The sequence below is a fragment of the Octopus sinensis genome, linkage group LG30 (assembly GCF_006345805.1).
Source record: "Octopus sinensis linkage group LG30, ASM634580v1, whole genome shotgun sequence".
Taxonomy (NCBI): domain Eukaryota; kingdom Metazoa; phylum Mollusca; class Cephalopoda; order Octopoda; family Octopodidae; genus Octopus; species Octopus sinensis.
Genome location: NC_043026.1, coordinates 14,438,232 through 14,450,386, shown reverse-complemented (window position 1 = coordinate 14,450,386; position 12,155 = coordinate 14,438,232). Strand labels below are relative to the sequence as shown.

General features: G+C 41.4%; 1 protein-coding gene across 1 annotated transcript in view; it reads left to right on the top strand.

Moving 5' to 3' along the window:
* LOC115226508 overlaps positions 1-12,155 on the top strand; it is an 84,344-nt gene that overhangs the window by 68,433 nt on the left and 3,756 nt on the right. The window contains exons 30-33 of the mRNA XM_036515172.1: positions 139-310; positions 2,511-2,693; positions 3,694-4,074; positions 7,092-7,399. Of these exons, the coding sequence (XP_036371065.1) occupies positions 139-310; positions 2,511-2,693; positions 3,694-4,074; positions 7,092-7,399 (1,044 nt within the window). The remainder of the gene's footprint in view (positions 1-138; positions 311-2,510; positions 2,694-3,693; positions 4,075-7,091; positions 7,400-12,155) is intronic.

The window sequence follows — 12,155 nt, the reverse complement described above, 5'->3', positions numbered from 1 at the left end:
AATAAAATAAATACCAGTTGAGTATTGGGGTGTCAATGTAATCAACTTACTCCTTCCCCCAAAATTGCCGGCCTTGTGCCAAATTGTGAAACCAGTATTTACGAATGTATTATTTCATTTGGTTTGTCCACACCACAGGTAACACCTGGCTATTTTTACAAGATGTGCACCTCAGATGTGCCTGTAGACACATTAAGAACATCCTCAGCAGCTGGAACGCCAAGCAAGGACAACTTGTGTGCAGTATCATCACTATACATCAGGGAATGCCAAAAACAAGGAGTTCCGCTGACCATGCCCATGGAATGTTGTGAGTTCTTTACAATACATACTTCTCTTTTTCTCTCCTTCCTTCTTTCCGCCTTTATCTGTTTGATTGTTGGCTTATAGGCACAGGAGTGGCTGTGTGGTAAGTAGCTTGCTTACCAACCACATGGTTCCGGGTTCAGTCCCACTGCATGGCACCTCAGGTAAGTGTCTTCTACTATAGCCTTGGGCCGACCAAAGCCTTGTGAATGGATTTGGTAGATGGAAACTGAAAGAAGCCCGTCGTATATATGTGTGTATATATATATATATTATATATATATATATATATATATATATAGGCGCAGGAGTGGCTGTGTGGTAAGTAGCTTGTTTACCAACCACATGGTTCCGGGTTCAGTACTACTATACATCTACTATAGCCGACCAAAGCCTTGTGAGTGGATTTGGTAGACGGAAACTGAAAGAAGCCTATTGTATATAAGTATATATATATATATATATATATATATATATGTATGTGTATGTGTTTGTGTTTGTTATCCCCAACATCGCTTGACAACCGATGCTGGTGTGTTTACGTCCCTGTAACTTAGCGGTTCGGCAAAAAGAGACCGAGAGGATAAGTACTAGGCTTACAAAAGAATAAGTCCCGGGGTCGAGTTGCTTGATTAAAGGCGGTGCTCCAGCATGGCCACAGTCAAATGACTGAAACAAGTAAAAGAGTAAGTAAAGTAAGTAAGTTATCTATCTTTCTATTACTCTCTCTGTCTCAATCTCTTTTTCTCTTTTTCTCTATCTGTCTGTCTGTCTGTCTGTGTGTCCCTGCATGGCAATCTCAAACTCTCTCTTTGTCTCATTTGGTGCCAGACATCCAAACTCAATTCCGCATCTAAATCTCTCTCCCTCTCTTTCTCTCTGTCCCATAGATTGTCAATCACCCTCTCCCAGTCTTTCATCTAATTGTCTTTCTCTCTCTCTTTCTCTCTTGCTCCCTCTCTCTCTTTCTCTCTTTCTCTCTCCCTCTCTTGCTCTCTCATTCTCTCTCTCACTTGCTCTCTCTCTCTTGCTCTCTCTCTCCATTGCTCTCTCTCTCCCTTGGTCTCTCTCTCTCTCTTGCTCTCTCTCTCTCTTGCTCTCTCATTCTCTCTCTCTCTCTCTTGCTCTCTCATTCTCTCTCCCCCTTGCTCTCCCCGCTCTCTCTCCTCCCTTGCTCTCTCTCTCTCTTGCTCTCTCTCTCTCTTGCTCTCTCTCTCTCTCTCTGCTCTCTCTCTCTCTTGCTCTCTCATTCTCTCTCTCTTCTCTCTCTCTCACACACACACACACTCCCACTCTCTTTCATATGCAAACAGACACACATTCTCTTATATCTCACTAGCTCTCAGCCACCTTCCCTCAATTCATCATCAACGTCTCTCTCTCTCTCTCTCTCTCTCTCTCTCTCTTATACAAGCATGCACATTCTCCCTTTGTGTTCCACTATCTTTCAGGGCCTTCTCTCAATTCTGTTTAATTTTTCGCATTCTTTTTCTCTTTCTCTCTCTCTCTCTCTCTCTCTCTTTGTCTTCCTCTCCCTAACCGCGTCCTCTGCTTCATTTTTTGTTATTCGCTCATTCTCATTTAATCTTTATATATAAAAGTAAGGTTGTGTGTCTGTCTCCTACGATTTAGATTCCCAACTACTCCCACATTTTGCGGTGCAGTTTAACCAAAACCGTGTATCTTATAATCGTGATTCATATCGAGCCCTTCCGGGTATTAGCGCGGATCTACGATGAGTCTACGATTTAAAAAAAATTTACCATAATTTTTCCGTATTTTTAATGCATTTTCGCTCGGTTTATATAAAGGAAGTAACTCTCTAAAAATTTATTATTAAATCTCAGAACGTAAAAAGCTACAGTAACACCACCCCCCTTTGTGGTTAGCCATATTGAGATGGCTATTATACTTTACATCTCTAAAAATGCTTATATAGTTATTTCCTTACAAACCCGAGCAACGCCGGGCGATACTGCTAGTTGTATATATTTTAATTGTTTGTTTATTCATACGTTTCGTCTCATTCGATACCCTGACCCCCAACGTTTGTTTTGTCCCCTCTTTTTCTCAACCTCATGGTGAATAAAGAAATACTCTCTCTCTCCCTCCCTCCCTCTCTCTCTCTCTCTCTCTCTCTCTCTTTCACTCCTCCCTCTCTATACCACACCGCCAATCCATGCTTATTGTCTTTTCCATTGCAGTGTTCTGTCTCACCAGCAATGAAACTAAAGTCCAGCAAGGGGACTCTGTGAGTCTCAATCCAGTGCCCGCCCCTTATTCTGCAGACATTATTATTGTTCTCCAGGAAACAAAATGTAACTCTGAAACTGGATCAAAGCTTCCACAAATAATTGGGAACCTTAACTTTTTATTGTCATTGATAAGTAAGTTGCAATTCATTGTTTTACTGCTTCAGTAAATATATCTATATATAAACGTGGAGGCGCAATGGCCCACTGGTTAGGGCAGCGGACTCGCAGTCATAGGATCGCAGTTTCGATTCCCAGACCGGGCGTTGTGAGTGTTTATTGAGCGAAAACACCTAAAGCTCCACGAGGCTCCGGCAGGGGATGGTGGTGATCCCTGCTGTACTCTTTCACCACAACTTTCTCTCACTCTTACTTCCTGTTTCTGTTGTACCTGTATTTCAAAGGGCCGGCCTTGTCACTCTCTGTGTCACGCTGAATATCCCCGAGAACTACGTTAAGGGTGCACGTGTCTGTGGAGTGCTCAGCCATTTACACGTTAAGTTCACGAGCAGGCTGTTCCGTTGATTCGGATCAACCGGAACCCTCGTCGTCGTAACCGACGGAGTACTTTCTTCTTTCTTTTATATATAAACATACACACACAGAAATACTAAATTTCTAAATCTCTCGTAAAGACATGTACGGTGGTGGGGCGATAGAATGGTTGTATACTGTCAATCTAACACGAACGTGACAGTAGTGGGGTACACCACCGCTGTTTAGCCCTAGGAAGCATCGACGCCTCCTGATGACTTTGACACATTTTTCCTGTGTCCTTATATACATTTACGAAGGGGAGACAAATACCCCCGGCCATCTAGGCTGCATCTAGGGACACGTGTTTCAGGATGATTGTCCGACGAAGGTTTGTTCGACGATTGTCCGACGAAGGACAATCATCCTGAAGCACGTGTCCCTAGATGCAGCCCGGACGGCTGGGGGTATTTGTCTCCCCTTCGTAAATGTATATAAGGACACAGGAAAAATGTGTCAAAGCCATCAGGAGGCGTCGATGCTTCCTAGAGCTAAACAGCGGTGGTGTACCCCACCCACTACTGTCACGTTCGTGTTAGATTGACAGTATACAACCATTCATACACACACAGTTATATTTGTACTGTCTTCCTTTTTTAAGATTTCAGTAACACCAAGTTTGGTTTGGTTGGTTTTGGTGGTAACTACACGGCCCCTGTCTACACGCGCACCTTCTATGGCCAGACGATGAGCGACAGCCTCAAAGTTAGCGATGTGCTATATGAGATCAACTATGAAACTGACCAGCGAGAGCAGCCACTGGACATTATGCAAGCTCTGACCAGAGCCTTGCACTATCCATTTCGTGCGGGTGCAATGAAGGCCATTATACTGGTGACGTGCAGCAGTTGTCAAGATAATAATGTGGTCAGCTTCGAACTCAAAGAAGCCCTGCGTGAGCAGGATGTTATCCTTCATGTTTTGGCTGAAGAAAACTTCAAATCAGTTGGGAACATCAGCCTTGAGAAGGCACATATATATGGTAATTATATACTTCAATACTACATTTATTTTTGGCATTCAGCATTTAAACTGGCCACCACTGGCCCCAATATTTTACTTCTTTCAGGTTCAAACCAGCCAGACTCAACCTCTTCTAAAAAAAAAAAAAATTAAACAATAGATAGGCGCAGGAGTGGCTGTGTGGTAAGTAGCTTGCTTACCAACCACATGGTTCCGGGTTCAGTCCCACTGCATGGCACCTTGGGCAAGTGTCTTCTACTATGGCCCCGGGCCAACCAATGCCTTGTGAGTGGATTTGGTGGACGGAAACTGAAAGAAGCCTGTCGTATATATGTATATATATATATAAATGTGTGTGTGTATGTTTGTGTGTCTGTGTTTGTCCCCCTAGCATTGCTTGACAACCGATGCTGGTGTGATTACGTCCCCGTCACTTAGCGGTTCGGCAAAAGGGACCGATAGAATAAGTACTGGGCTTACAAAGAATAAGTCCCGGGGTCGATTTGCTCGACTAAAGGCGGTGCTCCAGCATGGCCGCAGTCAAATGACTGAAACAAGTAAAAGAGTAAAAAGAGTAAAGAGTAATAGATATGAGCAGGAGTGGCTGTGTGGTAAGTAGCTTGCTTACCAACCACATGGTTCTGGGTTCAGTCCCACTGCGTGGCACCTTGGGCAAGTGTCTTCTGCTATAGCCTCGGGCCAACCAAAACCTTGTGAGTGGATTTGCTATACAGAATTTGCTGGCAGAATTGTTAGAATAGAAAGGATAAAGATGCTTTTCCTGATGCCAACCATGTTACAGAGTGTGTGTGTGTGTGTGTTTAAATGTGTTTGTGTGTAGGTATATGCCTGCATAAGTGATTTCATATTTCTTCCTTTTTTGTGTGCTTTTGCTGGTTGTATCTCTCTCTCTCTATCCGCTCAGTTGAAGTCTACTCTCGGTTACTCGTTGGATCAGTGTCCTCCAGTCAGTTCTATCCTGGGCTGCTTCTTTCAGATTGGCTATGTCCATTCCGGTATCACTCTTGATGGTGTCAAGCCAGCAGGTTCTTGGTCGGCCTCTTCCTCTCTTGCCACTGGACCATTCGAGCATGATGTCCTTCTCCAGGGATTCTCTCCGCATAATATGACCGAAATATGCCAATCTACGCTTGGTGATCCCAGCTTCTAGCGACATTTTCAGCCTTATGTGCTTAAGAACTTCTCCATTGGTGAGCCTTGCTGTCCATGGAATCCGTAAAAGTCTTCTCCAACACCAAAGCTCGAATGCATTAATTCTCTTCTGGTCAGCTTTCTTTAGTGTCTAGGTCTTGCATCCATATGTTGCTATTGCTGGTTGTATACAAAACTATAACCCCACTATCAATTACAGACAATGTTGTATGCTTGCAGTCAACTGCAGAAAAGCACATGCAAGCTTCTTGAGGTGTCTTCATATTTTGCTCATGACTCCGACCATGCTTTTCACTGTTTGATAGACTAGGACAGTGGTTCCCAAACTATGAGTCGCGGCCCACAGATGGGTCGCGAACATAATCTTAGTGGGTCCTAAAAAGTTATAAAATTACGTATTAGCTTTGATTAACTGCTGTCTATCGAGATAGTTCAAGACTTATGTTTACAATACCAGACGTTCTGGGCGTCTCTTCTAACCTCGTACCCAATCGTTTCCACCGAAGCATTAAAAGTACTTCTCCCTTTCACGTCATCTTATATTTGTGAAGCTGGATTTTCAGCAATGGTCGGGATTAAAAGCAAATATCGAAATAAACTGCAGCTCTCAAATTCTTTACGCCTGAAACTATCACGCATTGAACCTGATGTTAATTCTATTATTGAGCGTAACAAGAAACAGGCTCACCCTTCTCACAGGCCTCACTGAAGATGAAATCTGAAATAAATTTCTTTATTTCATTAATGTTTTTTACTCAGTAGAGTTAAGTGGGTCGTCATAAACTGGTGTGATAAATAGTGGGTCGCGACTCTAAAAAGTTTGGGGACCACTGAACTAGACTAAAGGATTCTTTTAACTTCATGATGCTTCTACTCTTTTGCTACCCTCTTAAAAAAGCACAGGCTGCATTTCATTGTGGCCCCAACATCAGTAAGGTTCCTTATACACCCAGTAAGTTTATAAATTATTTAAAAAGTATAGGAGTGATCACCAGGATGCATTGAACCTGATGTTAATTCTATTATTGAGCGTATCAAGAAACAGGCTCATCCTTCTCACAGGCCTCACTGAAGATGTAATCTGAAATAAATTTCTTTATTTCATTAATGTTTTTTACTCAGTAGAGTTAAGTGGGTCGTCATAAACTGGTGTGATAAATAGTGGGTCGCGACTCTAAAAAGTTTGGGAACTACAGGACTAGGAGATTTGGAAACAAGTAAAGGTTGGCAACAGGAAGGGCATCCAGCCTTAGAAAATCAGCTTCAGTGAATTCTAGTAGACTCATGCAAGTATAAATATTGACTCACACATAAATATTGATTTCAAATTTTGGCACAAGGCCAGCAATTCAAAGGGAAGTTTTGAATCAATTGCATTGACCCCAGTGCTCAACTGGCACTTAATTATCAATGATGAAAGGTAAAGTTGACCCCAGCAGAATTTGAACTCAGAACGTAAAGACAGATGAAATACCTATTTCTTTATTACCCACAAGGGGCTAAACATAGAGGGGACAAACATGGACAGACATAGGTATTAAGTCGATTATATCGACCCCAGTGCTTAACTGGTACTTAATTTATCGACCCCGAAAGGATGAAAGGCAAAGTCGACCTCGGCGGAATTTGAACTCACAACGTAACGGCAGCCGAAATACGGCTACGCATTTCGCCCGGCATGCTAACGCCTTCATTGGACAAAATACCACTAACCATTTTGCCTAGCATGCTAACAGTTCTGCCAGCTCACCACCTTAAATGCAAACATAAATATTAAAATGTTATGAAATGAAGCAAATACTTATTACTTCCTTCTTTAAATGATGTTTAAATATGCATTATTTTACTCACTCCAACAATTAGGGGCAAATCAACGCAATATCTACCCAATAGACACCAATAAGTTCGCAAACGTTTCCGGTCACCAAATTGTCCCCGATGATAGTTGCGCACAAGAAGCTATTCATTCACAAGGATCATACTTCAACACCAAGAAACTGAATAAGGTGACTACAAGCCGATCTTTCATGCAGACCTTCTGCGCATACATAGCTTTGTCTCTGAAGCAGAACTTTTGTCAAAATTGTCAGTGTGTACCAAGACAGGAAGGTTACAGAGGCCACTTTCTGTGCCACAGATGTCCCCAATTGCCACATGACATTGTGGAAGAGGTAAGAAGTCTTCTATTTTTATGCGCCTATGTTTTCTTAACATTTTTCTGCTTTTTTTTACATTTTTATGTTTATGTGTGTGTGTATTTGTGTATATATATATGTATATATATATATATATATAGAGAGAGAGAGAGAGAGAGAGATAGAGAGATAGAGAGATAGATAGATAGATAGATAGATAGATAGATATAGAGAGAAAGCTAAATATATACATATATATATATATATATATATATATTTACAGCAGGTTGTTGGAGGATATGCAGTTTTTCACAGAGGCACAGCTGGGGTTGCCGGGTGGATATGGTGGTGCTCTGTCAACAGTAGTCCACTTGATGCTGGATATTTCATCTCGGAGATCATGGAGTCTCCAGAGTAAATGAGACAAGAAAGTAGAGTTCTCTCTGTCTCTGAATCTGAACAAGTGCATATGCTGTGAGTATCTTCCCTTGAAGTCATTTGATGTCATACCCATATAGTGCCTCGTAATGCCATCATATGGTGTAAGAGTGGCTCTGTATACTACAGCACTTGAAAGGCAAGATCCTTCTAGAGGACACATGGTGGGGATTCAGAAGTTGCAGTTTGGAGTTGGGGGTGGTGTGGGTGTATTTTTACACGTGTTGATGCATGCGATGTAAGATGCAATGTTATCTAAGCAGGAGCAGCTCATTTTGACATTATGGGGGTTGAAAAGTTTGTAATACTTATGGCATCTGGGGAACTGTTTCTTAATTAGCAGCAGGAAGTCCCTAGCTACATTGGTGGAAACTTCTAGGTTGAAAGGGAGATTATACCATATAATTTTCCTTTTCATAATCCTTTTGGGGGGAGGAGAGAGTGTTTGGGTTTTGTCCACATATGTGAGCTCAGTAAACCCACTCATAGCCAAAGCATCATTTTAGTGGGGGGTGGGGGTGAAAGCTCTGTTAAAGATTTCTCTATTGGCCAAGAGAGTAGATAGTCATTTACTAATGCCTGAAACCAGGTTTCTAATTACAGCAGGGGCATGGTGTGAACTCTTGTGGATGTATAGTGTATCCTCGTTAGGCTTCCTGTACGGGTAATATTTTCCTGTATTGAGGTCTAAGTTTATGTCCAAGAAATCAACCATAGTCAGGTTGGTGGTAACCATTATGGACTGGTTAACTCCTTAAATATTTTTATCAAGTCCTTCCTGAACCTGACCAAGGTGTAGCCATTCATATGGCTTGAGACAGCCAAGCCATCGTCCCTATAGAGGGCCAACCTATGTGGGTGGGTACATCTTGTGATGGTATCCAAGATGCATAACCCAGTGAGATCGATGAGTTAACCCTGTCAAAACTCCCCATAGAGACATCAAACAATAGGTCACCTTCTTTTTTCACCCAGAAAGAATTGTCATGGGCCAGAATTGACTTTCTGTCATTCATGATAATCCTGATGTCAATCAATGACTGTCTATTGAGGTGAAAACATTCTGTGCCATATGAATATGTCCCTTGTTTAAAAAACAGATTGGGTTTATTTACATTTGTGAAGAAAAAAAGATACCCTTCCCTCTAACCCTAACTAACTGTGGTGTGAATGATGAAAGAGGACAACAGTAAAAAGGAGAATGGAAATATAATTAGGCCTTACCTCGGCGAAGATTAGTCTACCGAAACTCAGCGAAGTTCAGATCTCTCTCAGCCAGCTCGATACGTCTTGTGCCTTCGTCATCTCAGCTGCAACTGCTGCTTCGTCGATGCCACACGTGCGTCGCCCCTCGCCGCTTCCGCTTCCTACCACACATGCGCCCTGCAAGCCCTACTTCCGCCCTCCCCTATCTGTCATCTTCTCCACCGACACCACACTAACCCTAACCCTAAAACAGATTGAAATGCAATAGATCGATTCTAGGGTCATAATTATGGGTGACAATTTCATATGACACCGCTAGAAAAAACTGCCGTTCAGACCGAAAAGATCCCAGATTGGGTTTATTTACATTTCTGAAGAATAAAAGATACCCTTCCCCCACCCCTAAAACAGATTGAAATGCAATAGATCGATACTAGGGTCATAATTATGGGTGACAATTTCATATGACACCGCTAGAAAAAACTGCCGTTCAAACCGAAAAGATCCCAGATTGGGTTTATTTACATTTCTGAAGAATAAAAGATACCCTTCCCCCACCCCTAAAACAGATTGAAATGCAATAGATCGATACTAGGGTCATAATTATGGGTGACAATTTCATATGACACCGCTAGAAAAAACTGCCGTTCAAACCGAAACGATCCCAGATTGGGTTTATTTACATTTCTGAAGAATAAAAGATACCCTTCCCCCACCCCTAAAACAGATTGAAATGCAATAGATCGATACTAGGGTCATAATTATGGGTGACAATTTCATATGACACCGCTAGAAAAAACTGCCGTTCAAACCGAAACGATCCCAGATTGGGTTTATTTACATTTCTGAAGAATAAAAGATACCCTCCCCCACCCCTAAAACAGATTGAAATGCAATAGATCGATACTAGGGTCATAATTATGGGTGACAATTTCATATGACACCGCTAGAAAAAACTGCCGTTCAAACCGAAACGATCCCAGATGGGTTTATTTACATTTTGAAGATATAAAAGATACCTTCCCCCACCCCTAAAACAGATTGAAATGCAATAGATCGATACTAGGGTCATAATTATGGGTGACAATTTCATATGACACCGCTAGAAAAAACTGCCGTTCAAACCGAAACGATCCCAGATGGGTTTATTTACATTTCTGAAGAATAAAAGATACCCTTCCCCCACCCCTAAAACAGATTGAAATGCATAGATCGATACTAGGGTCATAATTATGGGTGACAATTTCATATGACACCGCTAGAAAAAACTGCCGTTCAAACCGAAAAGATCCAGATTGGGTTTATTTACATTTCTGAAGAATAAAAGATACCCTTCCCCCACCCCTAAAACAGATTGAAATGCAATAGATCGATACTAGGGTCATAATTATGGGTGACAATTTCATATGACACCGCTAGAAAAAACTGCCGTTCAAACCGAAACGATCCCAGATTGGGTTTATTTACATTTCTGAAGAATAAAAGATACCCTTCCCCCAACCTAAAACAGATTGAAATGCAATAGATCGATACTAGGGTCATAATTATGGGTGACAATTTCATATGACACCGCTAGAAAAAACTGCCGTTCAAACCGAAACGATCCCAGATTGGGTTTATTTACATTTCTGAAGAATAAAAGATACCCTTACCCCACCCCTAAAACAGATTGAAATGCAATAGATCGATAATAGGGTCATAATTATGGGTGACAATTTCATATGACACCGCTAGAAAAAACTGCCGTTCAAACCGAAACGATCCCAGATTGGGTTTATTACATTCTGAAGAATAAAAGATACCCTTCCCCCCACCCCTAAAACAGATTGAAATGCAATAGATCGATATAGGGTCATAATTATGGGTGACAATTTCATATGACACCGCTAGAAAAAAACTGCCGTTCAAACCGAAACGATCCCAGATTGGGTTTATTTACATTTCTGAAGAATAAAAGATACCCTTCCCCCACCCCTAAAACAGATTGAAATGCAATAGATCGATTCTAGGGTCATAATTATGGGTGACAATTTCATATGACACCGCTAGAAAAAAACTGCCGTTCAAACCGAAACGATCCCAGATTGGGTTTATTTACATTCTGAAGAATAAAAGATACCCTTCCCCCCACCCCTAAAACAGATTGAAATGCAATAGATCGATACTAGGGTCATAATATGGGTGACAATTTCATATGACACCGCTAGAAAAAACTGCCGTTCAAACCGAAACGATCCCAGATTGGGTTTATTTACATTTTGAAGAATAAAAGATCTTCCCCACCCTAAAACAGATTGAAATGCAATAGATCGATACTAGGGTCATAATTATGGGTGACAATTTCATATGACACCGCTAGAAAAAACTGCCGTTCAAACCGAAACGATCCCAGATTGGGTTTATTTACATTTCTGAAGAATAAAAGATACCCTTCCCCCACCCCTAAAACAGATTGAAATGCAATAGATCGATACTAGGGTCATAATTATGGGTGACAATTTCATATGACACCGCTAGAAAAAACTGCCGTTCAAACCGAAACGATCCCAGATTGGGTTTATTTACATTTCTGAAGAATAAAAGATACCCTTCCCCCACCCCTAAAACAGATTGAAATGCAATAGATCGATACTAGGGTCATAATATGGGTGACAATTTCATATGACACCGCTAGAAAAAACTGCCGTTCAACCGAAACGATCCCAGATTGGGTTTATTTACATTTCTGAAGAAAAAAAGATACCCTTCCCCACCCCTAAAACAGATTGAAATGCAATAGATCGATACTAGGGTCATAATTATGGGTGACAATTTCATATGACACCACTAGAAAAAACTGCCGTTCAAACCGAAACGATCCCAGATTGGGTTTATTTACATTTCTGAAGAATAAAAGATACCCTTCCCCCCACCCCTAAAACAGATTGAAATGCAATAGATCGATACTAGGGTCATAATTATGGGTGACAATTTCATATGACACCGCTAGAAAAAACTGCCGTTCAAACCGAAACGATCCCAGATTGGGTTTATTTACATTTCTGAAGAATAAAAGATACCCTTCCCCCACCCCTAAAACAGATTGAAATGCAATAGATCGATACTAGGGTCATAATTATGGGTGACAATTTCATATGACACCGCCAGA